Source organism: Pongo abelii, chromosome 6 (genome assembly GCF_028885655.2).
Source record: "Pongo abelii isolate AG06213 chromosome 6, NHGRI_mPonAbe1-v2.0_pri, whole genome shotgun sequence".
Classification (NCBI taxonomy): domain Eukaryota; kingdom Metazoa; phylum Chordata; class Mammalia; order Primates; family Hominidae; genus Pongo; species Pongo abelii.
The window spans coordinates 42,943,544-42,966,601 of NC_071991.2; the positions used below are offsets into that span (position 1 = coordinate 42,943,544).

General features: G+C 41.3%; 1 protein-coding gene across 6 annotated transcripts in view; it reads left to right on the forward strand.

Annotated features, from left to right (window-relative positions):
- GLI3 (GLI family zinc finger 3) overlaps positions 1 to 23,058 on the forward strand; it is a 275,490-nt gene that overhangs the window by 145,117 nt on the left and 107,315 nt on the right. For all 6 annotated transcript variants that reach the window (XM_054559276.2, XM_054559275.2, XM_009242840.4 and 3 more), the window contains one exon: positions 14,725 to 14,830. In XM_054559276.2, the coding sequence (XP_054415251.1) occupies positions 14,725 to 14,830 (106 nt within the window). The remainder of the gene's footprint in view (positions 1 to 14,724; positions 14,831 to 23,058) is intronic.

A 23,058-nucleotide genomic window follows, 5' to 3' on the forward strand; every position in this document is an offset into this window, starting at 1 on the left:
GCATTCGGTCTAAACAAGCCCAATTAGCCCTCAGGACAGCGGGCTGGTGGATGGCGACTGTGTTAGCACAGTGTGCGCAGGCCTCAGTGGCAGCAAGAGAGCATCGTCGTGAGGTTGATGTCTGGCCCGTGTTCTGCCAGATCTGGCCTGGTTAGGGGCCTGCTGCCTGCTAGGCTGGGTCCCTGATGCCTGGGAGGTGTCTGAGCGACTGGGGCAAGGGGACCAAAGTGTAAGCCTCAGGCAGGGCCTGGGTGAGGTAGAGGACCTGTACCTGGGCAGTGAAGGCGGGATGTGTGTGATCACCCAGTGTACCCATGACAGTGTCTGTTAGCAGCTTTTAGCTTTTATTGTTGGCAAGGGTGAAGCAGAGAAGGTTGGAAGTGGGAGTACTTTTGTGGGAAATACAGTTGTACTCAGGACCAGCTCCATAGTTTGTGAGGCCCAGTGCAAAAAGAAAATGGGGAGCCCTTGTTGAAAAATTACTAAGAATTTCAAGATGGCTACTGCGCGTAACATTAAACCATGCTCGGGCCCTTCTGACCACAGGCCCCAGGGCTGCACAGGCCCTATGCCTAGGTAGTTGGCCCTGCTGTAGCTTACAGAGCACTGTAGTGAGGCACATCTGGACTTGAGGCCAAGCTTTGTCAGTTCCTAACTGAGCGACTTTTAACTTTTTACCTTCTCTATCCCTATTTTCTCGTTTGCAAAATAGGATATGAATACCTACTTCCTTGGATTGTCATGTGGTATAAACAAGAAAATATATGAAGAGTGTTTAGGGCAGTCCTTAGCATGTGTGAGTGCTCAGTAAATGATAGTTCTTTTTTGAGCATATTTGTAGCTGTAACTTTTTTTCTTTTCCCTGAAGGTTAAGCTGAGGACAGTGTCTGTCTACTGCGAAGTTCAGGAGACAGAGTGAGGTCCTTGCCACAGACCTTACTTAGGGACAGAGATATGGAGGACTCTTCCTGGGTCTTATGATCAGAGAAGGCTTGAGGGCAAGAGAGAAGCATGGCCTGAACCTTCAGATTACTTGCAAAGCTGAAGACACCCACATAAAGTTGATGACTCTCATGGTAACTTGGGTGTTTATGTTGAGGAAGAAGGACTTAGAAGGAACAGTGACTTCTTAAACGTGGGTACAGTCACGTGCTGCCTAAGGATATTCAGGTCAAGGACTGACCACATGTAAGACAGTGGTCCCATAAGATTATAATGGAGCTGAAGAATTCCTATCACCTAGTGACATTGTGGCTATCATAACGTCATAGTACAGTCACTTTACTTTTCATAAATTTAGTGCAGCCTAAGTGTACAGTGTTTATAAAGTCAACAGTACTGTACAGGAATGTCCTAGGTCTTCACATTCATTCACCACTCACTCACTGACTCACCCAGAGCAATTTCCAGTCCTACAAGCTCCATTAATGGTAAGTGCTCTATATAGGTGTAGCATTTTAAAAATATTTTAATACTGTATTTTTGCTGTACCTTTTCTATGTTTAGATATGCTTAGATACACCAATATTTATCATTGTGTTACGGTTGCCTACAAGATTCAGTATGGGGACATGCTACCGTACCATTATAGCCTATGAGCAATAGGCTATACCATATAGCATGGGTGTGTAGTAGGCTCCACCATCTAGGTGTGTGTAAGTGCATTCCATGATGTTCACACAGTGACACAATCATCTAAGGATGTATTTCTTAGAATGCATCCCATTGTTAAGAGATGCATGACTGTTATTTAGAATTTATGAACCACCTTCACCTATGTCACCTGGGGCCTTGTACAACTTTGTGGAGTCAACAGAGTTAAGTCTTACTAGCCTTATTTTATGGATGAAAGAAAATTTATATTATGGCTGTAGTGATTATCGTAATTTGTTTTTATAGAAATCTAGAAAATATGTCTTTAAATGGAGGAGTCTTTTCAGCTGCCTTGGGCGAAATGGAGAGCAGATAAATTCCCGTGGGAAGGGTGTACCCAGCCAAGGGTTGCAGCATGCATCATTCAGTGTGCTGAGTATTTGGCCTTTTCCTGATTTTGGAGAAGGTGAAACTCAGTAGAAAGGATGGCTTTTCTAAGGATTCATATTGAGGATGATAAATTCTGTAAAAGTATATATTGGTGTCAAGATGACCAGGAGGTTGCCATCAATTTGGTCTGTTGCCTAGTGTCAGTTATTAAATCCATGCTTTGTTTCAAATGTTTTGTTTAAATCCCATATTATCATGCTTCAAGTCATTAGTAACACTTGCAAACAGCAAAGAAGCATGAGAAGCAGTCTTGCACTCTCGAAATGAGTGTCGGCCACACCCTCTGATTAGTGGAAACTCATTGAGGAAGTGCAGATTGGGGTCATCTTTGTGTGAGTGTGTCCACTATTATGCATCCTTGTGTTGAGGCTATAGTCCCTAGGGCTGTAGGTGTGGACGTAGGCATACAAGGTATAGATGCAGACTCCAGAAGAAGTAGACCATGTTCTCTGTCCTTAGGGGCACTTGGAGCACATGGACATAATTGACATCAGATACCTACCAAGTATAGTTTATGAACACTGGTCTAGAAGCCAGGGGTCACTTTGTAGAGAGGGAGGAGAGGACTCAGATGGAGATCACATCGGAGCCTGAGTCTTGTTAGACAAGGTAAGCAGCTGCTGAGTCCAGATGAAGGGCCAGTGAGATCACCACTGAGGCTGTAGAAGCGAAAGTGCGCAAGAGAGCTTGAGGCCTCAGGGAAGCACAGGCAGCAGACAGCCAGCAGCCTCGGCTCAGTGAACACAGCCTCAGGACCATTGCCTCCCCAGGGAGGAGAGTCCCCAACATAGCCCAGCTGAATAGGTTTGTTGACACCCCCAAACCTATCATCCTCCCCAGTCCTAAAACAGAACGCTGGCAAACTGAATTCCTCTGGGATGTGTCTGAGCATATTGGCTTATCTGGACTGCAGGAATCATGGAGGGGAAGAGTGGGCAATGAGTGGCCTCTGCCTTTTATGGGCATGGTGGGCTTGCGGGCCCAGGCAGGGTGCCTCTTGCCTATAGCATAGGTTAGACATCTAAGGCATTACCATAGGAGCAGGTGCTCTAAGGGGTGGATGGTCAGAGATAGTCTGAAATTTATTCAGCATTCCAACTGGAATTAAGCTAAGAATCAAGATAGGAAGCCAGATGAGATAGCGAGGAAGGGAAGGGTAGCCAACAAGAGAGGAAGCCACTAGTGGGAACTTCAGAGAGTGGAGCTTGGAGTAGTTCTGAACCAGCCTGCAGGCAGCTGTGGAGCTTTTTATCTGCACATCCAGGAATGAGTATGAGGTAGCTGCAGAGTGGACGGTGGACTTGAGAAGGCGGTCTAAAGAAGAAAGGTATTTCGGACTCCTTCAGATGATACCATTTGATAGATGCTCACATAGCCAATGTCTTTGAGGTGTGTATAAAATGTGCAGCTTGTGGCTAACATAGGGTTGCAGAGAAAGGAGAAATAGAAGAAAAATGGGGAATGTTTTCTACTTGTACTCCCATGAGCCAAGAAATGTGAAATGAATTTTTTTCTTTCTAAGCAGTGAGGGATTCTCTCCCTTTTCTATCATTTACTTGCTCATTCTTTCAAGGAAGCCACGTCGTGTGCTTTATTATTTTACAGTCATGGTGAAAGAAACCCTTAAAACAAACTCTTTGCTTTAAAGCTTTATGTGTTTCTGCAAACAATGATGCTTCTTAGACAGTGAGGGTTCAGAGTTTAAGGGACAAAAAAGTGGAGCCTTTTAATGCTCCCAGTGTGCAGTAAACATGCTGGAATTTCAATGGATTCCAAAGCGTAACAATAATAGCATTAAGTACATGCCAGAGCCTTTGATGTTATTGACAAAAAAAGAAAAAAAAAAAGTAGGTGGTGGTGGGGGCAAAGGGGCCCCTCTCATTTCTGTCATGAGCTTTTAAACTTTTGACCTCCAACCTTTTGTGTCAAAGAGCTTTTTCCATATGGGTGTTAGCAGCCTGATCAAGTATCCTGAATTCACTGGAGCCATCAGTGTTTCCCTGATGGGAAAGGGCATTCCGAGTCGAAAGGTCCCAACCAGGAGTGTGATTGCTGAGTGCCCATCAGTGTCTGCCCTGTCTTAGAGGTGGTGGCGTGGGGTAGGGTGGTGAGGTGCCCACATGAAGTTACTCACTGCCCAGCAGAAGGCAGGCAGCCTGGTCAGGCTGGAAGCTGCCCTTCAGAGTGCTAGGATTTGGTCCAGGGTATGCATGCATCTGCTGGGCCTTGGCCCTGGGCTCACTCTGAACATGGGAAGCATGCAAAAACCTGCACAGGGAGGATTCCAAAGAGGAGACAGCCCATACCTGTGGGTTCCCCTCATTTTGCCTGTTGTTGGAGGCCCTTTAGGTAGATGGAAGTGTCCTGTAGTTTCCAGGAGGGATGGCTGGCCTGGTCCACCACTGTCATTGCGTGGCCTCAGTTTCCTTTCATATCTTTCCTCCCCATTTTCATCTTTCCTAGAACATACATTTATTGAGTTCCTGCTGGGTATACATGGATAAGTGGGCCTCTTCTTCTCTCACACCCCAGACCTCCTGGGAGGGAAAGAAGACAGTTCTGACCTGTGGGTGTGTGCACCCTGGCAGGGACTCGCCCCCATACTGCCCGGCAGGAAAGGCAGTGTGGTGTGCTCATCCCCATGGCTGTGTTGGTATAAGCTCTGTATTCAGTAAATGTGTGCTTGTCTGAGGAAGCGCACTGAGGATGAGCACAGGGCCCTCAGAAGGCAAGGCGGTGGGGAGGACACGATGCCGGTCCAAGTAGAATTCCTCGGGTCGTCCCTACTGGTTCCGGCCATCCTGAATTATGGAGAAGGGAGGAAGGAGCACTCGATCCCACGGAGCCCCTGGGAAGCCTGACGGAGGGGGTGGTGTTTGTATTGAGTCTTGAAGAGGGGGTAAGACTTGGGTAAGAGGGAATTTGTCCTCAACTGAGGGGACACCGTAAGCCATGAAGTGCACGGTGCCTGAGGGGGCACTGACTCTCGGATGGGGAGGTGTCCTGGACAGAGCTCGGTGGCTGGGGCCTCAAATTCATGGTGAAGAGCTTGGGCTGGAGTGGGGAGGCTATCTTGGGCTACTATACATTTTGGGAGAAGGGAGGGATATGGTTCAGACTTGGTTTTAGGGATGCTGGTGTGATAGTTTAGATAAGCTATGATAAAAAGCCTTAACTCTGACATTGTTGTGTCAGGAAGTGGAATGTCTAAGAGCCCTGGTTCTGAAGTAAGAAAGACACACAGCTCTACTACTGTCTCCCCATGTAACACTGGAGAAGGTCAGTTTCCCCATCCAGAAGAATGGGCGTATGAATAGTACCTGCTTCTCAGGGTCAAGCCACAGGAAGAAATAAATGAGGTGAATCTAAAAGGCATTGCACATTATCTGACCTGCATTAAAGTATTCAGTGAATTGCACTTGTGCTCATCATGATTGTTTGATTATTTTTATTAATTACTATTTATGGGGCAAACCTCGGAAGACCTTTAGTTGTTGATTGACAGGAACTACAGATGGAGTGGATGGTCCAGATAAAAGAAGCAGAGTCAATAATCCTTCAGAGCTTCTTGCCTGGTTTTGAGCAAAATGAATGTGCCTCATTCATTTCTTAATTGCTACAAAGTTGCCAACCAGCACACTCTTGAAATACTGCTGGTCTTCCAGAGACTTCCAAATATTTCTGGAAGTGATTCTTTATGATTGGTGGCAGCATTCTCTTTTGTGCAACTGTGAAGACAAGGGTAAACCTCTTGATATGCTGAGCCTGAGCCCCAACAATCTCTGGCAGGCCTGCGTTTGTGCTGCCTGAGAGCTCCTCAGGATTGCCGCCTCCAAAGCAGGATTAACAGTTCATGAAGGTACCTGGGTTTCCCTGCCCTGGCAGGGATCACGTTTGAAGTGCCAAGTCCGGTGTGCTCTGGTATTGGAATAGAAAGAGCACCAAACTTGCATCATAAGGCCATAGTTTTATGCAACACTAGGTAGACCATTTAGCTTTTTTGAGTGGATAATACAATTTTCCCTTCTTAGTTCTCAGGATTGTCTTGATAATAGAACTTAAAAAGAAACAAGACTTAGGAGAATAATAATAACGTTTTGGGAATGCTTATTTTATGTCAAGAGGATTCCTTAAGAAGATGTATACTATTATAAAATATACTATGTTATTTTGCTTTCACATCTCCCTACCTGCTTCTGCTAGTTTTGCAACACTGAAAGCTCTTTTTGCAGCAGATTAATTTTGAATAGAATACACCTTCCAGACCTCCCCTTTGTGGATCAGTTGTTGGTTTCCTAACTAAACCAGGCTTGGTTTAAACTTCTGATTCTATTGACTCCAGGGTCTCCGTAGTTAGATCTGAGATAACCAAACACTTTTTATGGAAACATTTCCTCTTCTGCTTTCATTTCATAACCATTCAAGACCCGCCCGGCTCACATGGTGAATCCTTGTCTCTACTAAAAATACAAAAATTAGCTGAGCGTGGTGGTGGGCATCTGTAATCCCAGCTACTTGGGAGGCTGTGGCATGAGAATCGCTTGAACCCAGGAGGCGGAGGTTGCAGTGAGCTGAGATTTGTGCCACTGCAGTCCAGCCTGGGCAATAGAGTGAGACTCAATCTAAAAAAAAAAAAGAATCCCAATGTGTATTTTTAGAGCTATAACTGTGACTTTTGAATTTTGTGATACAAAAATACAGTCATTGATTTAAAAATTTGTCACTAGTAACTAATTTCCATTTTTAATTTCCAAGCTTATTTATTGTCACTGAAAATACACCATTAGCATATTTCAAAGTAAACAGATTTGTCACTTTTAAGTGATTCCTTATGTGTTTGCATGTGATTTCCCTGAGAGAGTTCTGCAGTTCAGCTAGAATGGATGTAAACCTTTCCTTATTTCTCTTTGCTGCCTTTTCCTCTGGTTATTTTCTCTCTCTTTTCCTGGCAGGAAAGCTGAAAACAACAAAAATGTTGGATGCATGTATGTGGAATCACAGGCAAGACACATTCCAGAGTCTCTGTTTGGAAGGATATAGTTGGTCAGCCAGTAGGTAGATGTGGTTCTCTTTCCACCACTGGGCATCTACTGGATGTGATCTTGAAGGGAGAAACATGCAGACTTACGGACAGAAGAAGTTAGAAGTTTCCAGAAAGGGGCGAGATCAATTGTTGGTTCATGACTGAGGACATACTTGAAGCAGTAAAGGCAGAGGTTTCTTTTGTCAGTTCACTTGCAGAGGACCATTTGGCATTTTCTTGTGGGAAACACATGATCACGTTTGTTGAGGAGCATAGGAGGGATCTATCTGTTTAAAAAAAAGGATGAATTGTGAGTGTGACCAGAGTGTAGTGATGGGTAGCATTTAGGTCTAAAATACTAATTAATTTAATAGTCTGCATGCTTACACAAAAGAAATGATAAAAAGCTTGCTATTTGAGTAGTGGAGAATGTCCGTGGAAGTTTATAGACCAGGAGTCAAGACTGTCAGGTAGTTGCCAGAAGTAAAAGCTTATTGGGTTTTAGAAATAGCTTAGTTTTTGTTGTTAATTAGCGTTTTATGTAAATTTGTATTTGTTTTACTTAATTTATAAGATAACTTCAATTTTCAAATGCTTAGCTACTGCTATTATTGCTAGATTTATGGTTAATTTCATCCATTATCTTGAAATTTGTCAACTTGTTACAGGTTTTGCTAAAATTAGATGAGATGTCTACTGATTAATGATTAATATGAACACTTTTACTGTATTAAGTCAGTCACACAAGTTAGCATATGAAGAAAGTGCATTGAAAATATTTGACGTACTTAGTGTTATCACTTAAACAACACAATAAAAAAAATTGGTATATGTTTTTTTCCAAAATTTAATAATTTCTGCAAATTACTTTATCATGGTACACTGGAATAGGGTTTGTCAACCTTTTTCCATAAAGGATAAGATAACAAATGTGTTAGGCCATGTGTTTCCTGTCTCAGCTGGTCAGCTCTGTTGTTGGTGTGGGAAAGCAGCCATAGGCAATATGTAAGGAAATGAGTATGGCAGTATTCCAATAAAACTTTATTTACAAAGCAACCTAAGTGTCCATCAACAGATGAATGGGTAAAGAAAATGTGGTACATATACACAGTGGAGTACTATTCAGGCATAAAGAAGAATGAAATCCTGTCATTTGCAACAACATGGATGGAACTGTAGGTCATGATGTTAAGTGAAATAAGCCAGGTGCTGAAAGAACTTGATCTCACTTATTTGTGGGACCTAAACAATAAAATGATTGAACTCAGAGAGATAGAGAATAGATGGATGGTTACCAGAGGCTAGGAAGGATAGTGGGGGTTGAGCAGGGAGTGGGAATGGTTAATGGGCACAAAAAAATAGAAAGATTGAATAAGACCCAATGTTTATTAGCACAGCATGGTGACTATAGTCAAAAGCAATTTAATTGTACATTTTAAAATAACAAAGAGTATAATTGGATTGTTTATAGCACACATAATAAATGCTTGAGGTGATGGATACCCCATTTGCCCTGATATGCTTGTTATGTGTTGCATGCCTGTGTCAAAATATCTCATGTGACCGATAAATATGTACATCTACTTGTACCTATAAAAGTCAAAAAATTAAAACATAACTTTATTTATAAAAACCAGCCCACATGTGATAGTTTGCAGGTTCCTCCTATAGCATATACTCTTCAAATTAAGGCTCCTGCCATTGTGTAAAGTGACAAAATAATAGATAATTAAAAAAAAGATTCAGGGCATTTTTACAAGATTTCTAGAGTATGCTAGAGCCACAGCTTCTTTAAACTTGTATTACCCTATAGAAGATCATATAAATAAGATGTCTCATTCTGATGATTCTGGAGGAGTTTCTAACCCCACATAATATGCTTGTGAGACCAGAAAAAAGATTCCTAGTGCTCCATGAGGTGATGCTGTGGGGATTCTGCCCAGCAAGTCCTCAGCGGGGCCCTGTGGGGTAGCACTCCTTAGATTCTGCTCACGGTAGATCATGGCGGGCCACAGACTGCCTTGCTCAAAACACGTTGCTCTAGACTCTCCTTGTCAGGTTACCTGGGGTGTCCTCAGAGGGCAGATCAGCTCATTTCCGGTGCCATGTCATCCATAGGCAGGAGTTGCAAGGTTGTCTGAGTTAGTAAGTCAGTCTGCATCTTGGAGTCAGTCCAAATGGCCTCCCACAGTGCACTGAGCCCTGGAAAAAGGTCTTGCAGGCACGAGGATGATGACTGGAGAAGCTCCATGGTGGGAAGAGACAGTGATGAGGCCTGGGCTGCCTCTCTACCATCTCACTAGAGTGAGTTCCTTGGCAGTCAGATCTCTCATTCTCTCTCTCCTCTTCTCTCCCTCTCCTGCTTGAGACCTTTCATTTTATAGAAGCTGGATGGTGATTTTGGTTGTAGCATAGCGGATGCTGTTTAATAATATTTCTGCTGATGGCAGATGATTGAATGAGTTTGAGGGGACTGGCCATTCCTACAGGCAGGACTAACTCTAATGACAGAAAATCATCTCTAGCTGATTGAGATGATTCCAAGCTGACTGAGTAAATTCCAAGGCCAGGGTACAGACGACTTCAGTATTTAAATCACCCATGAGGACTTCTGCACTTGGCAGTTTACTCTTGCACTGTTTCCCGGGCACTTTCAGACCATTCAAGTATCATTTGGTGAATTACTCCTTCAGGGCACTAACTGAGAGACTTTGATCTCTCTTTTTTAATCTGCAATTTTTGTATGTAAATTTCAAACCTTAAAAGACAGTTTCCCAGGATAGCATCCAAGAGATCTTATAGCCTGAGGATACTATAACTATTTCTTGGGAGAAGGATGCAACTAGAGATAAATCTCCAAGTGTCTTTCTCGGTTATTCTCTGGCTACAGGTTTTATGATCAACCCAGGCTGTTGTGAAGAGACCTAAAAATCAATGCCTCTCATTCCTAATGAGACCCTTAATGCTCAACGTGATGACAGCCAGTGTGAAATGGAATACTGACAACTCTACCCAGTACAAATATTTTTGCTATGCATTTCAATTTAAACATGTGTCAAACCAATTACATATTTATAGGGTTTAAAGACTATTCCACTCAAGCCTGGGAGAGTACACACTCTTCAAATCTCTGTTTAGTGTAAGAGGACTCGGGTACAATAGTCAAACCTCTCGCAGGTCTGTAATAAATCATCTTTGCAACCATAAGCATGTACGGTTGACTGCTTACCACTGCTCCACAGACCCGCCCCCACCTGGTAGAATTTTAATTCCCTCAGTAAAATTGATTCCACCAGTTCTGCACATTATTCTCCCTGTCTTCCATTTAGCCCGTTAGTTTGCTGACAGTAGAGTACACAGCACTTAGCAGCTGGTTTGTGGAGCCATCAGTCAGGAAATTGTATGATAAATAGGAGGTAGCCAGGTTTCGTGGCACTTCCTTCTGCTTCAGCAGTTTTCGCCTGACTTTGGAGAAGTCATCATGTGGTGTTTTGTCAAGGGGCAGGGCAGGAGATGGCTGCGGCGCAGTAACTTATTACACATACGCTTGAGTTATGATGCGTCACAGCTGCACTGCTCATGTGTAAATAATAAATCGTGAGCTGGGTAATTATGGCGGCTCTGGCGACAAGGGCCTGTTCTCGTCTTGTGGGTTTTCTTGGACAGCTTTTTGGGCCGGTGATGGAATATGCCGCTGAGCCACATAGAAACGACAAACCAAGACGCCAGCGAGGCAAGTACTCAACGTTTGAGGATTCAGGAGCATTTTTTGAGAAACGTGTTAGGATTAATGTCATGGGATGCCACGTGTGTTACAGGACATGCCCATACTGCTTTTCATTCTTCATTTATCCTGTTAAGCTATAGTCGAGCACGTCTTGAATTGGAAAAGGGGTGTTCCATTGCATTTTCCCAGAAAGTGGCTTAAGAGGTGTGATTTCTACTAATAACCAACACAAGGTATAATTGTCCACACAGAGTTCTGCAATCCAGGATAAGTTATTTTAAATTTAATCAAGAGGGGAAACATAGAAACAGTGAGACACTTAAACCAAAACCAGACGTCTTTGGTCAAATCAGATCATATCCATTAATTTTCTGTTCTTTATTTAAACATAATTCTCGAATGCAGAATTCATAAATTTTTTTGGGACATTAATAAACATTAAGAATTTGATGCAAACAGTGTTATAAGATGCATCACGTATTTTCAGTCAGAATTAACTTTTAAATTCACAGAACACTGTGGACTCAACAGTGAGAAATGACTACTTAGTGTCCCAGTAATTGTGTTTTATATTTTCCTCTCAAACTTATTGTTGCAGTGCCAGGTCATTTTCTCCTTGATTCTGAAAGAGGGAGAGAGGGTGTGAGAGAGAAAATTTAAACCCTGAAAGAATAATTTCTTGAAAATGAGAAGATGGCGGTGTCTTTTAAATGTCCATGATAGCATTGTAGGTTGTCCTTGAGGAAGATAATTTTATACTTGTTGGGTACACGCTTTTGATTTTATTGGATTAACTGGTTGGTCTTCACTCCGTACATGTAATCACTGCAACTTCATTATAAACACTCATATAAAAGATTGTCACTGTTACTTCGGAGATATATGAGGCATATATTAAATGTGGAATAAATTCACACATTTTGAGTGAAAAACGTGGTTTTGTACTTTGTCATAATTGATAGTTGCACCCACATAGAGAAAACCAGATACAGTTGACACCCACTTATCTGGTGGAGAGAATTTCATCATGCAGAACACAGCCAAAAGCCATGAAATAAAGAAGTGAAAATACCTTCCAACTCTGACATAGTTGTCAGTATCCCTCAAAACAGCCGCATAAACTGGTGCATGTGCGATGCCCTGAGGAGATGGGTAAGACTTTATGAATGCTGAATTCACACCCTGTTCTAGTAAGTTTATTTCTGTGATTGCCAAGAGCAGATGATGTGTGTTAAGTAAGAAGTCTGCAGGGGGCATGCGTGTTTGCATTGGCAGTGATAGCTGAAAGGTGTGGAAGAGAAAGAAGAGCCACCCCCATATTTCATGGCCATCCACCCTTACCCGGATTTGAATCTGATTGATTTGGGTTTGTTTTAAAGTTTAAAATCAGTTAGCGTAAACTAGTATATGTCAGGCTTTCAAACGAGTGCAAAAGATGACCCCACTTGATTTTATGTTGTTTTAAGAAGGGTGCATAATTTCCTTTGAAAATGGTTAAATGAGATAGAATGTTTGGCTCTACAGAGGATGGCTTTTAACTGTCAAGATGGCTGAGCTGTGCGCAGCAATGAAGGTGCCAACGTTGCTGAATAAACATTCAACTTAAACTTTCAAACTTACCAAATCAACTTTCAATGTTTACATTACAAAGAATAATACCTACACCCTATCATATTAAGTACTAAGTGGTAAACTTAAAATATAATCAATTTTTATATGGACTTTACAAAATGTATAAAGTGTGATAAATGAGGCCGAGTGCAGTGGCTCACACCTGTAATCCCAGCACTTTGGGAGGCCAAGGTGGGCGGATCACGAGGTCAGGAGATCAAGACCATCCTGGCTAACACGGTGAAAGCCTGTCTCTACTAAAAATACAAAAAATTAGCCAGGTGTGGTGGCGGGTGCTTGTATTCCCAGCTACTCAGGAGGCTGAGGCAGGAGAATGGCGTGAACCCAGGAGGCGGAGCTCACAGTGAGCCGAGATCGAGCCACTGCACTCCAGCCTGGGTGACTGAGCAAGACTCTGTCTCAAAAAAAAAACAAAAAACAAAACTGTGATAAATGATCAGGTCATTAGTATATCCCTCACCTGTTGGATTTTCAGCATTGTTGTATATCACGATACTACAGTGACAGTGATACAAGATCAAACTGATTTCTTCCTCTTTCCATACCCCCCACTACCTCCCTACTCAATCTTATGACAGTCACAAAGTACGGTGAGTCATTGACATTTCAGTAAAATAGTCCTCTGGGAAGTTTTCTAGATTCTAGATCTGGTGGTAAACTGTAGAATTACAGCCTCAGATCCTTCCCTGGTTGACCACAGAGCTTCTATGAATGCTATGTTCATTGTTTTTTTTTTACTCTTTCTGGATTTTTTTCTTCATAAACAGAGTCTTAGATTCTTGAAGGCAGCAGGGACAAAATCAAAACAAGGGAGGTAATGTACTATAACTTTAAAAACATGTTTGTTGTGCTTATATTCTACTAGTTGCTTGTTGAAGAAAATTTGGAAAATAGAGAAATGGGTAGGGAAGAAAATCAAAACCACCTGAATTCAACATTACACACATCTAATAATCATCCATTTCCACCCAGTTGGGATGACGGTGTTGCCGACCTCGGGGGATGCAGCCGACTTCAGGGAGGGGACGCTCTGTGCATTCTTAGGTGGTCGATCAGAACCTGTCCGCTGAGAGAGGGCTCCATTGGAATTGCCTTTAGAGACTGCTACCCTCAGCACTAGGGCAAAATAACTGGAAGCCATTCTGAGGCTTGTGGGTGTACACACCAATCCTCAGCAGCGTTGGCTCTGGGCAGGCTCCCAGCATGACCAGTGTGGACCTGTCACATTTGAAGAACATGTCCTGGCACACTTTGCTGTTGTATTTAGTCTCATAGCCATGGAGTCAAACCTCCAAGTTTTGGACCCCTTCATTTTGCTTCTTGAAACTTGGGAAAACCTTGACTCATCAGTCATGCTTCTAAGTATAAAATCTGTTAAAACTCTCTTCAGTTTTTACAGTGAATCACTATTTTTTTTTTAAATAAAGGTTTATTTTCGGCTACAATGGGTGTGAGTTACTAGGAGTAAGTGGGGGTGGGAGAGGTATTTTTAAGGAAGAACACACACCCAGCAGCTCAGGAACCCGGAGCGTTGGACTGGGGAAATGTGGAAACAGGAGAGGGCCTGGGTCCAAGGTGAATGTTAACACTACCTTGGGAGGAATTCCCTGAGTTTGGCTCTAGATGTCTGTGAGTCTGAGTGGGTCAGCTTATCTCTTCCAGGAAGGCTGCACAGTATTTCCCTGGACAGGGCATAGATTTGCTGCCTTTGTGTGGGGACTATGGAGGCCTAGCCCAGGCCAAGAAGGAGGGGAATATGTATTTAAGTTAAAAAAAAAAAAAAAAGAAGCACATGCATGCGTGTGTATATCAGCCACAGATTCTAGCAAGCCTTTCCACTCTTAAAAGTATGGTGAGCATGGGAGAAATGAAACTGGTATTTGTATTACAGTGTCTGTGTCTAAAACTTAACTTGACAATGTAGTTTTATTTTTCAAATAAGTGTGTTTTAATCTGTTCCCCTTGGCTTTGTGGCTCCCTTCAGCCCTTCTCCTCTGGTCAGCCTGTCTTTCAGGATAGGGAGCCTGTGTTGTTCCTCTCTTTCTTGCTTTCGTGTCTGGGTTTGAGTTGCAGTCAATCCCAGGCTCTGCCTTCTCAGGTAGGTGCAGGCACTACTTAGTCAGTCATACTGCTGCAGTACCTCACGGAGCCTCATAACTAACCTTAAAGAGTTCTTTTACAAATTCTTAGATTAAGTGTAGGTAGTGAAGATACAATAGTATAGCAATGTTGCTTTGTGAATCGGAATGCTGTTTGAAAGTGTTCATTTGATATAGATTGGGCTCTCTCTTTTTTTCAGACCCTCCTCATCTTTTCCCTGCCTTCCATCCTCCTGTACCAATTGATGCCAGACATCATGAGGGCCGTTACCATTACGATCCGTCTCCGATTCCTCCATTGCATATGTAAGTATTAACACTTTCCTCATTAATGAAATGGAACGAGATACTGGCTTTATCACCTCAGGACTTTTTGTTAATGGCACGTCCACTGGGCTTTGAAGATGTGATAGAAGTGTAAGATCTACTTTTGAAATATAGCAAGCCTGTCTGTTCGTGGGTTCACTGAAGCAAATCCCTGCTGCTTCCTGAGGAATGCCTGTCACACTAGGTCGCTGACAAGTATTTCCTATATATTTTGCTGACGTGTGTTCTGTGGGCTGTAAATACTAAATTAAAAAGTAAAAGCCTAATGGAAAGTTACGGCTCAGAATATGTATTTGGTCAACATTAGGTTTGAAGTTTGTTATGTTCCAATTTCTGTAACATGAAAGTCCTGTTCTGGGGATCACAAGGAATTGTAATGAAATTTTTATGGTAAATTTTCATAGCCCCTATGTAAGTACACCAGAAGTCACTTGATTGATGGGAATGTCAGCCAAACAAAATGGCAAATGTGATCGAGCACATGGTTTACAGAAAGATAAAAGGAAAGAATGCTAGTGATAACATACATTAGAAAAGGAAAAAGGAAATCTCTTGGAAATAAATACCATCTTCCTTGGTTTGGAGGAAATAAAGGATGGTGGAGTTGCAAAGTAAAACAGTATTCTTTTGTAGTACTGTCCAGGAAACTGTCATGTACCATAATAATTGGAGCCACTCTCTGGGATGGGCTGTCCCTTGCTAACGGCCTTGATATATACATTTAGTCATGTCTAATAATCACCCTTTATTCTGAGACAGTAAAGTTAGAAAAGCACAAATAATACTTTGAAGAATAATGCTGGTTATTCAGATGGTAGATTGCATCTCCATGGCTATTAGTTACAGCTGTGTAATTACATATTATGCCAAAGAAAAATGAAGTTGTTTTAAAACAAGTCCTCCTCTGTGAACAGAATTAATTGATATTAACAGTCCTAACTACATGCCCAAGTACACATATAATATTTTACCAACAGTTTTTTGGATCCATCTCCCATTACTGAATTGTAATTTCAGAGCAGATTTGCCTGGAGGTAAGTAATAAATCTGTGTTGCAGACTTCTATAAGCATTAAAGGAGAAGTGGGTATTTATAGAGAGAGAATGCAGGAACTTGTGACTTATCCTTTGAGTTTTCACTGGAACACAAGTAAGTATTTACAGGGTTCTGAAGCCTGCTAAAAATACCCTCTAATAAAACCAGTAGGCCAATTTAAAATTCTCTATACAAAGGGAAGGAAATTCCTAGTTCAGCCTGAAACATGACATGTAATTCACCCCATTATACAGAGGTTTTATGATACAGATGTGACCACATGGATCTCAGATGAGGATCTGCCTGCCCCATGGTTCAGAGCATGCAAGGGCCAGATAGACCTTGGAGACATGGATGGCTAATTCCTCCCAGACTGGAGCCTTTGTGATGTAGTTAATTTAAGTCAGATTTTCTATGGAATTTTGGAGTTCTTCATTCTTTCAGAAATGATGTTCTAGAGCAATTTTTTAAAATGAGTTATATAATAGGCTGAACTATTTCCTCTGCATTCATTATAGTTTGCCTTGTAATTAAATTCAAATATGAATTTATCAATAAAAATCCCAAGTCTTGGTTCTATGGTGGAATATAACAGCAAGCCCTCCTGTAGCCCCCACTGTGTGTTCTAGGCCCTGCTTACTGACCTGCATTGGCCCATGGTGATAACATCACAAGACAAGATGGGCCACATCTGGACCATCCTCGTAGGCAGAGTCGGGGGAGTCACATTTCAGGTGTGACTGTTGAGCTGGGTTTTCTTTGGATTTTAGTTCTTCCTGCTTTTTTAGCCAGGCTTTGGATACTTTGCTAGCATCTGACTAAACGGTTCTCTAGCAGCCTAAATGTATAATTATCAAAAAGGTTGATAATGTAAAGCTGATAGATAATCCTGAGCCTCAAAAGAGAAGTCCTGGAAGATTCTGAGAGGGAATATCATTGCTGCGGGCACAGAGAATGGTGAGCTTATGGGTTTGTGGCCTCCTGGGACTGCCTGGTTTTAGTGCATCCTGGCAGGGCCCTGGGTGGACGCTATGCTTATGAAGTGGGCCCCAGCAAGCTGGGGCATGTCACACCCCTGTGTCTTTGTGACTGACATTCTGTCTGCGTTGGTCTCAGTGGCCTTCCCTCTCTGCATGGTGAACTCCTGCTTATATTCATCCTCAAGGCCTAATTTAAGGGCTGTCCCAGAGACTGTTTTTGTAGCACCTTGCATGTAGCTTTATTGTGATGCTTTTCTTCTTGCTTGGTGATTTATTGTTAACGGTCACTGCTCCCTGCTAGTTTCATGGGCAGTGCCCAGCACTTGGTCAGGCACTTTGTAAAAGGTGCTCAGTGGACACTCACATTGGCCCAGTCTGAGAGACGGTGGAGGAGCAGTCAGAGAGCTCGAATTCCTGTTCTTGTGTTGCCACTCACTTGTGCTGTGCGCTCTGGCCACTGACCTTTGCATGTGTTGGTTTCGTAACATGGAGATGAAACTGTCTGCTGTACCCATCTCTTCAGATCACAGGGAGAGTTCAATGAAATAATGTTCATGTAAGCACTCTGAAAAGCACAGCGTTCTAAATAAATGCTGAAGGTTGGCATTCCAGGCAGTGAGGGGCATGAAAAATACTAGGAGTTTCTATTCTGCCCTTGCTCAGTTATGAGTCCCTGGATTGCTCTTGCACCTTCTGAGATATGATAAGTAGACACCTGTGATCACCTTGAAAGTGGAGGCTAATCGAGGCAAATGTGGCTCGGTTATAGAAATCTTAAAAGCACGCATTTGCAAAGGGATGAATCAGTTACCTGGGAAAGTAAAATCACTTCATCCAAAACTTGAATTCCAAACTGTTTGCTATATAATTGTCTTATAGAAAATGAGATCAAGTGAAGAGTACTAAGTTTTTGCAATAAATATTTTTAATTCTAAGAAGACAAAATTTGGAGATACTATCATTATTTTGTACACACAATTGTTCTTCTGGTGCCAGCTTTAAAAACTAAATTACGAGTCTCCTAAAAACAAGGATTTGTGTTGATGGAAATGCCGACAGACCTCTGTTTAGAAGAAGGCAGGCGCTTCTATAATTATGCTATCATATCCTATCATTAAAGATTCTATTGAAAGAGGTTTATAAATTGCTCCTCGTTTTAGATAAACCACCCTATATTAAGGCATCAACGATATGGTGCAGAATTAAATTAAAATCTCATAAAATGAAATATGTTTTGTGTTAGCTGTTTGACACTTAATTTGCCTCTGAATGAGTAGAGGAAATCACAAATTAACCTGCCTTTGTTTTTCCAACCATGGCTTATTAGGTGTTAGAACAACTGCAATTACAGACTAATAATAACCACTAAGCCTTATAAATATGTACGGAAATACGTCAGTTTGTGTTAAAGAACCCAGTTTGTTAAATGGAATGCCTTCAACTTGCCCTGCTTATTCTTACAGTGTTATCCACAGTTTATGGTTAGGCAGTGTAGAATGAGTATAGAAACTTGAACGGATTCAAATACATCACTGGAAATAATTTATAATTTATTGGCATTGTGTTTCTTAAATCAAAATTGTGAATTTAGACTCAGAACTTCTAAGTAGGACCTGGAATATAAGTATTATTATTCTCTGAGTTGTCACATAAAGGTTGTTATAAAATGTACAATTCCTGCATTGCATTTGTTTAATTCAAGTAATTTGAAAATTAAGAAACAATGGATATGAGGAATCTTCCCGTTTCCTCGGAAAGTTATTCTCCACTGAATTCACCAGGTCTTAGGCCCAATAAACAACTGGAGTGTTGCTCTCTCTCTCCCTCTCTCTCAAATCCTTTGAGAGACTTGTTAAGCTAGATTGCAAGAAGTATAATGTTTTAGAAAAAATATCAGAGTGAGTCTACTTTATTACTGAGATTATTTTGTGCATTAATGAAAGAACCTGAATCTATACACACATACTCTTATTTTATGTGTATATTTTTACTTCTTGGTCTCCTCTGTATTTCCTGCCTTGCATTGTTGACATCAGGGCTGTTCCTTCCCTAACTCGAGGAGACACTATTGTATTCTATGGGAACAAATGATGCCTGCTAGGCTAAAAATAAGTACTAATTTTTAAAATTTCACTTGGGAATGTAGGCAGTTGGTATATTACAGCCTACTACCCCGGAATACAATTGCATTGTCAAGTGACTACTTTCCACAGTAATAAAGTACTTTCTCTCTTGCATTTCTAGTATGTGTTTTTTGTTTTTTAGTGTTAGAACTCAATTAAGCATGCTTCCTTTTTAAAAGTAGGCATGGTGTATTTGTAGAAACCCAAATTATAAAGTAGCTTTAAATTCCCATTTGATTTCATTCATTTTGGATTTTTCTTGGGAAAAAGAAATGTAGCCCTTACGTACAATCTTTCTGAGCCAAGGTTTTCTAATTTATGGACCAGTATGAATTGAATTTTGAACTGTCTTTCTGTTTCATACTGAGATCTGCAATTCATTTTCCAAAGCAGGGTCCTTGGTTACTAATCCATTGCAATAATTAAGCCCCACCAATCTTCTTGCCAGTCGAGCTGTGAGCTGCTCTTGCTTTGTGCTGTGGATGTGAACAGCACTGCACCCTAAGCCAGCTCACATAGAGGCTGTTGCATTTCACCATCCACTTTACTAATCCACTTTCGAAAACCAGCTTTTCTGTCTTAGGGAAAATGAGCACTCATGTTCTGTTCTGTACGTCAGCCCTTTTTTTTTCTTTGTTGAGTCAATGTGGCTCCTTCCAAGGCTGCCTGACACTCTCTGGAATCATTCCATCTAAGTAAGGAGAGCTGTTCTTCCCACTAAAAGTGGCCCACCTCCCTTCACCTCAGGGAGAGGACTCAGTACATGAAGATCATTAATATCAGCTGTGAGACAGAGTGCAGCGGAAATAGGTAAGGCCTCGCCCCTGTAATTATGGCTGCCTGTTAGGGATGAGAGCAGGGAGATGAGAGGCAGGTTTGGCATATGAATAAATACATTTCTTCCCAGAGAGAAAAAGCTCTAAGAAAAGATATATCATTATGGTAAAAGCTTAGAGAAGGAAATAGTAAGTAGATGACCAGGGCTACTACTGAGTTCCCCTCCCCCAAATTTAGCACGTTGCTTGTCCTGGTATTATCTTTACTGAGAGCTCACATACTTATTCCAAAGGAGCCTCTTCAGTCTAGCTGCTTACTTAAAACGCTATATTGGGCCTGTGCATGTAATAGTGATTTCATTCGTTGCATTCTCAGGGAAGTTTCCAGTAAAATATGGAGATTTAGTAAAACCTTATAATTATATTTGGGGGCAAAACTAGTTTGGAATATTTTAATAGTGTAACTTAAAATTAACAAAGTAAAGTTATTCCCCCCCACCCCCGCAGTGTTTGTGCTTTACCATAACATTATTAAGACTGGTAAAGTGTAATGACATATCAAATTGCAAACTCTAGCAAATACTGTAGCAAACCCTAACACACTCCCCACCCCCTCCAAAAAAGAAGAAGAAAACATGAACTAAATTATAATTACATCTCTCAGGGTGAAGACTATCTGTGTATTTCTTTGCATTTGCTAGGCAGAGCCCATGCTCTACATATGGCAGCTCCTAAATAAATATTATTTTTAATGATGATAAAATAATAGGGTCACTGCTATGACCATCATTTTTCTTTTGTTTTTGTTTGAGTGTGTCACCTCATGCCAACAAGCTAGGATTCAAAAAATAAAAGCTCAGTGACTACTTTTGATAGAATAGATTCTATTAATAGTAGCTATTGCCACATCAGATGCTCTCCACTGTCAAACTAATTTCCTGATATTAAAGCAGTTACTGGTCCCCTTATATGACTGAGTACTATTTAATGCATTGCTGCTTTCCAGAGCCTACACATGGAAATAAAATGAATGAAATTAGCCATCTTAAATGAACAATTTAAGAAGACCATAGCAATATCAAAGATAAGGGCAAAAAAGAGATGAATAGATAATTCAGATGAAAAAATATATAATCATGACTATAGCTGACATTTTTGAATACTTACTATAGGCTAAGCACAATATTAAAGACTTTATGTAGTCATAATGTTTATATGTGTTAATATTTATAACAACTCTATGCTGGAGTTATTAGTCTCATTTTAAAGATATGGAAACCTTGACATAGAGAAGTTACTCAGCTTACAAGTAGGTAGTGCCATTGTGTTAACCCAGGTGTCAGACTCCACACCCCTTGCTCCGGACTTCCATGCTTTGCTAGTGAAAATGAAGACCACAGACTTGGCTGCTCTAGTTTCTACTTCCTGGGTGAGCACAACTATTTCTAACAGTACCTGATAGGAAGTTTTCAGTGTTACTGGCTGTCATTGTCTTCTGCAAATTCCCAAGGTCGAAATACAGCAGTGTGCGAAGAGCCATAAAAAGCCACGTTCAGGCCTTTTGACCTAATATGCCTGTTGAGTAACCCAAAAATGAGATGCTTATCAGTCTTTGCTGCTGTAGAATGTATGACACTAAACAACAGAACAGTTTACATATTCAGCCACAGGAGTGGTTTGGTAAATTGTGATTCATCAACTGGGTGGAGTGTTGACCAATACTTAATCACATTTGAGAAGACTCTATTAGAACATGGGTAGATAATAATTAGTGATTATAGTGGTAAGCCCAATAGAAGGGAAGCTATGTTAGAACACAATGTGTATCTGCGTAGAACCTTCTTCCTTCAGATACCTATGGCTTGCTCCCTCCCTTCATACATTTCCCTGCTCAGTTTCTGCTTCTCAGAGAGGTCTTCTGTGAACAACTATTTAAAACAGGGATTGGCAAACTGTGGCCTATGGGCCAAATACGGTTCATGGCCTGTTTTTGTCAATAAAGTTTTATTGGAACACAGTGACATTCCTTATTTAATATTATCTATAGCAGCTTTAGCAATACAAGGGCAGAGTTGAGTAACTGTGACAGAGAATATGACTTGGAATGCCTGAAAGATAAAGTTTGCCAACCTTGGTCTAAAATAACACTCCCTCTCCATCTTCACTCTGTACTTCTTTCTCTGCTTTATTTTTCTCTTTTTTATGAGCAATGCCATGTGTCATGTTTTCTACTTTTATGCTTTTCTACTGCTATTGTTCACATTTTTCACTGCATATCATGTCAAATCAAAAAATAAATGTCTTATTATTTGGTTATCATTTCTCATGATTAACTGAAAAAGTTTAAGGCCTGCCTAATTTTCAAGAACTACCTTAGGCCACTTACATACATAGTTTCCTCCTAGTTAGGAAAAGACGGTTGAGTTTCAATTCCTAAACTTTTAAAATTCTGATGAGCGGGCACATAAATCCAGATCCGCCAATGCACATTTTACTTTGCATTAAGAAACAACCACAAAACAGATAAATTGTACTCAAAGGGCGTATACTCCTTTCTGTTTTGCAGTATTTCTAATGACTGAAATATTGAATTCGGTCCTCAGTTGCAGAGAAAGCAGGCCCTAATTATAGTGTATATTCAGAGAGTCTGAGCCCCAGCTTCTTGGATAAAATTCCTGTGTTCTTTGTGCTGCGCTCAGCAGCACAGTCCGGGAGCAGATATTGACTGAGGTATTCACGTTCACTGAACCGGAAGCCGCCGACTCTATAGAGGCTGCTGTCAAACCTGTTGCGGGGGCCTGGGAGGTACTGGGCTGTAACAGACTTTTTTCTTTGAGTACAATGCTTCCACTCATGTTAAGCCTGGCTTCAAAGAAAACAGAAATTTACTGTCATCATTTTATTTATTTTTTTAAATATGTGTTTGAGAAAATTGAACTTTAACAGAATTTGTCCCGATGGGAAGACACTTTGAGGTTAGGTTTATATGGTGAGTAGTACCCAAACTGAAACTCCCTGCAGCCTTTCTTATGTGGCCGTCTCTCCCTCACTTAGGTAACAGAGCCCCACTTTTTTCACCTAAACAAAGACATGCCATTTCCTATAGCCACACTGCAAGCTGAGTTCATTTCAGACCTTTCCTCGGGGGAACAAAGGCCAATGACACAGGGCTGCCTGTCACTCATTGTTGTTATTGTTGCATCCCCATCCCTGCCCCAGGGAAAATCACACATGAGAAAATAAATGTTAGCAGATATGTTTCCAGGAACCTGCTTGCTAACTTTTTGAATATG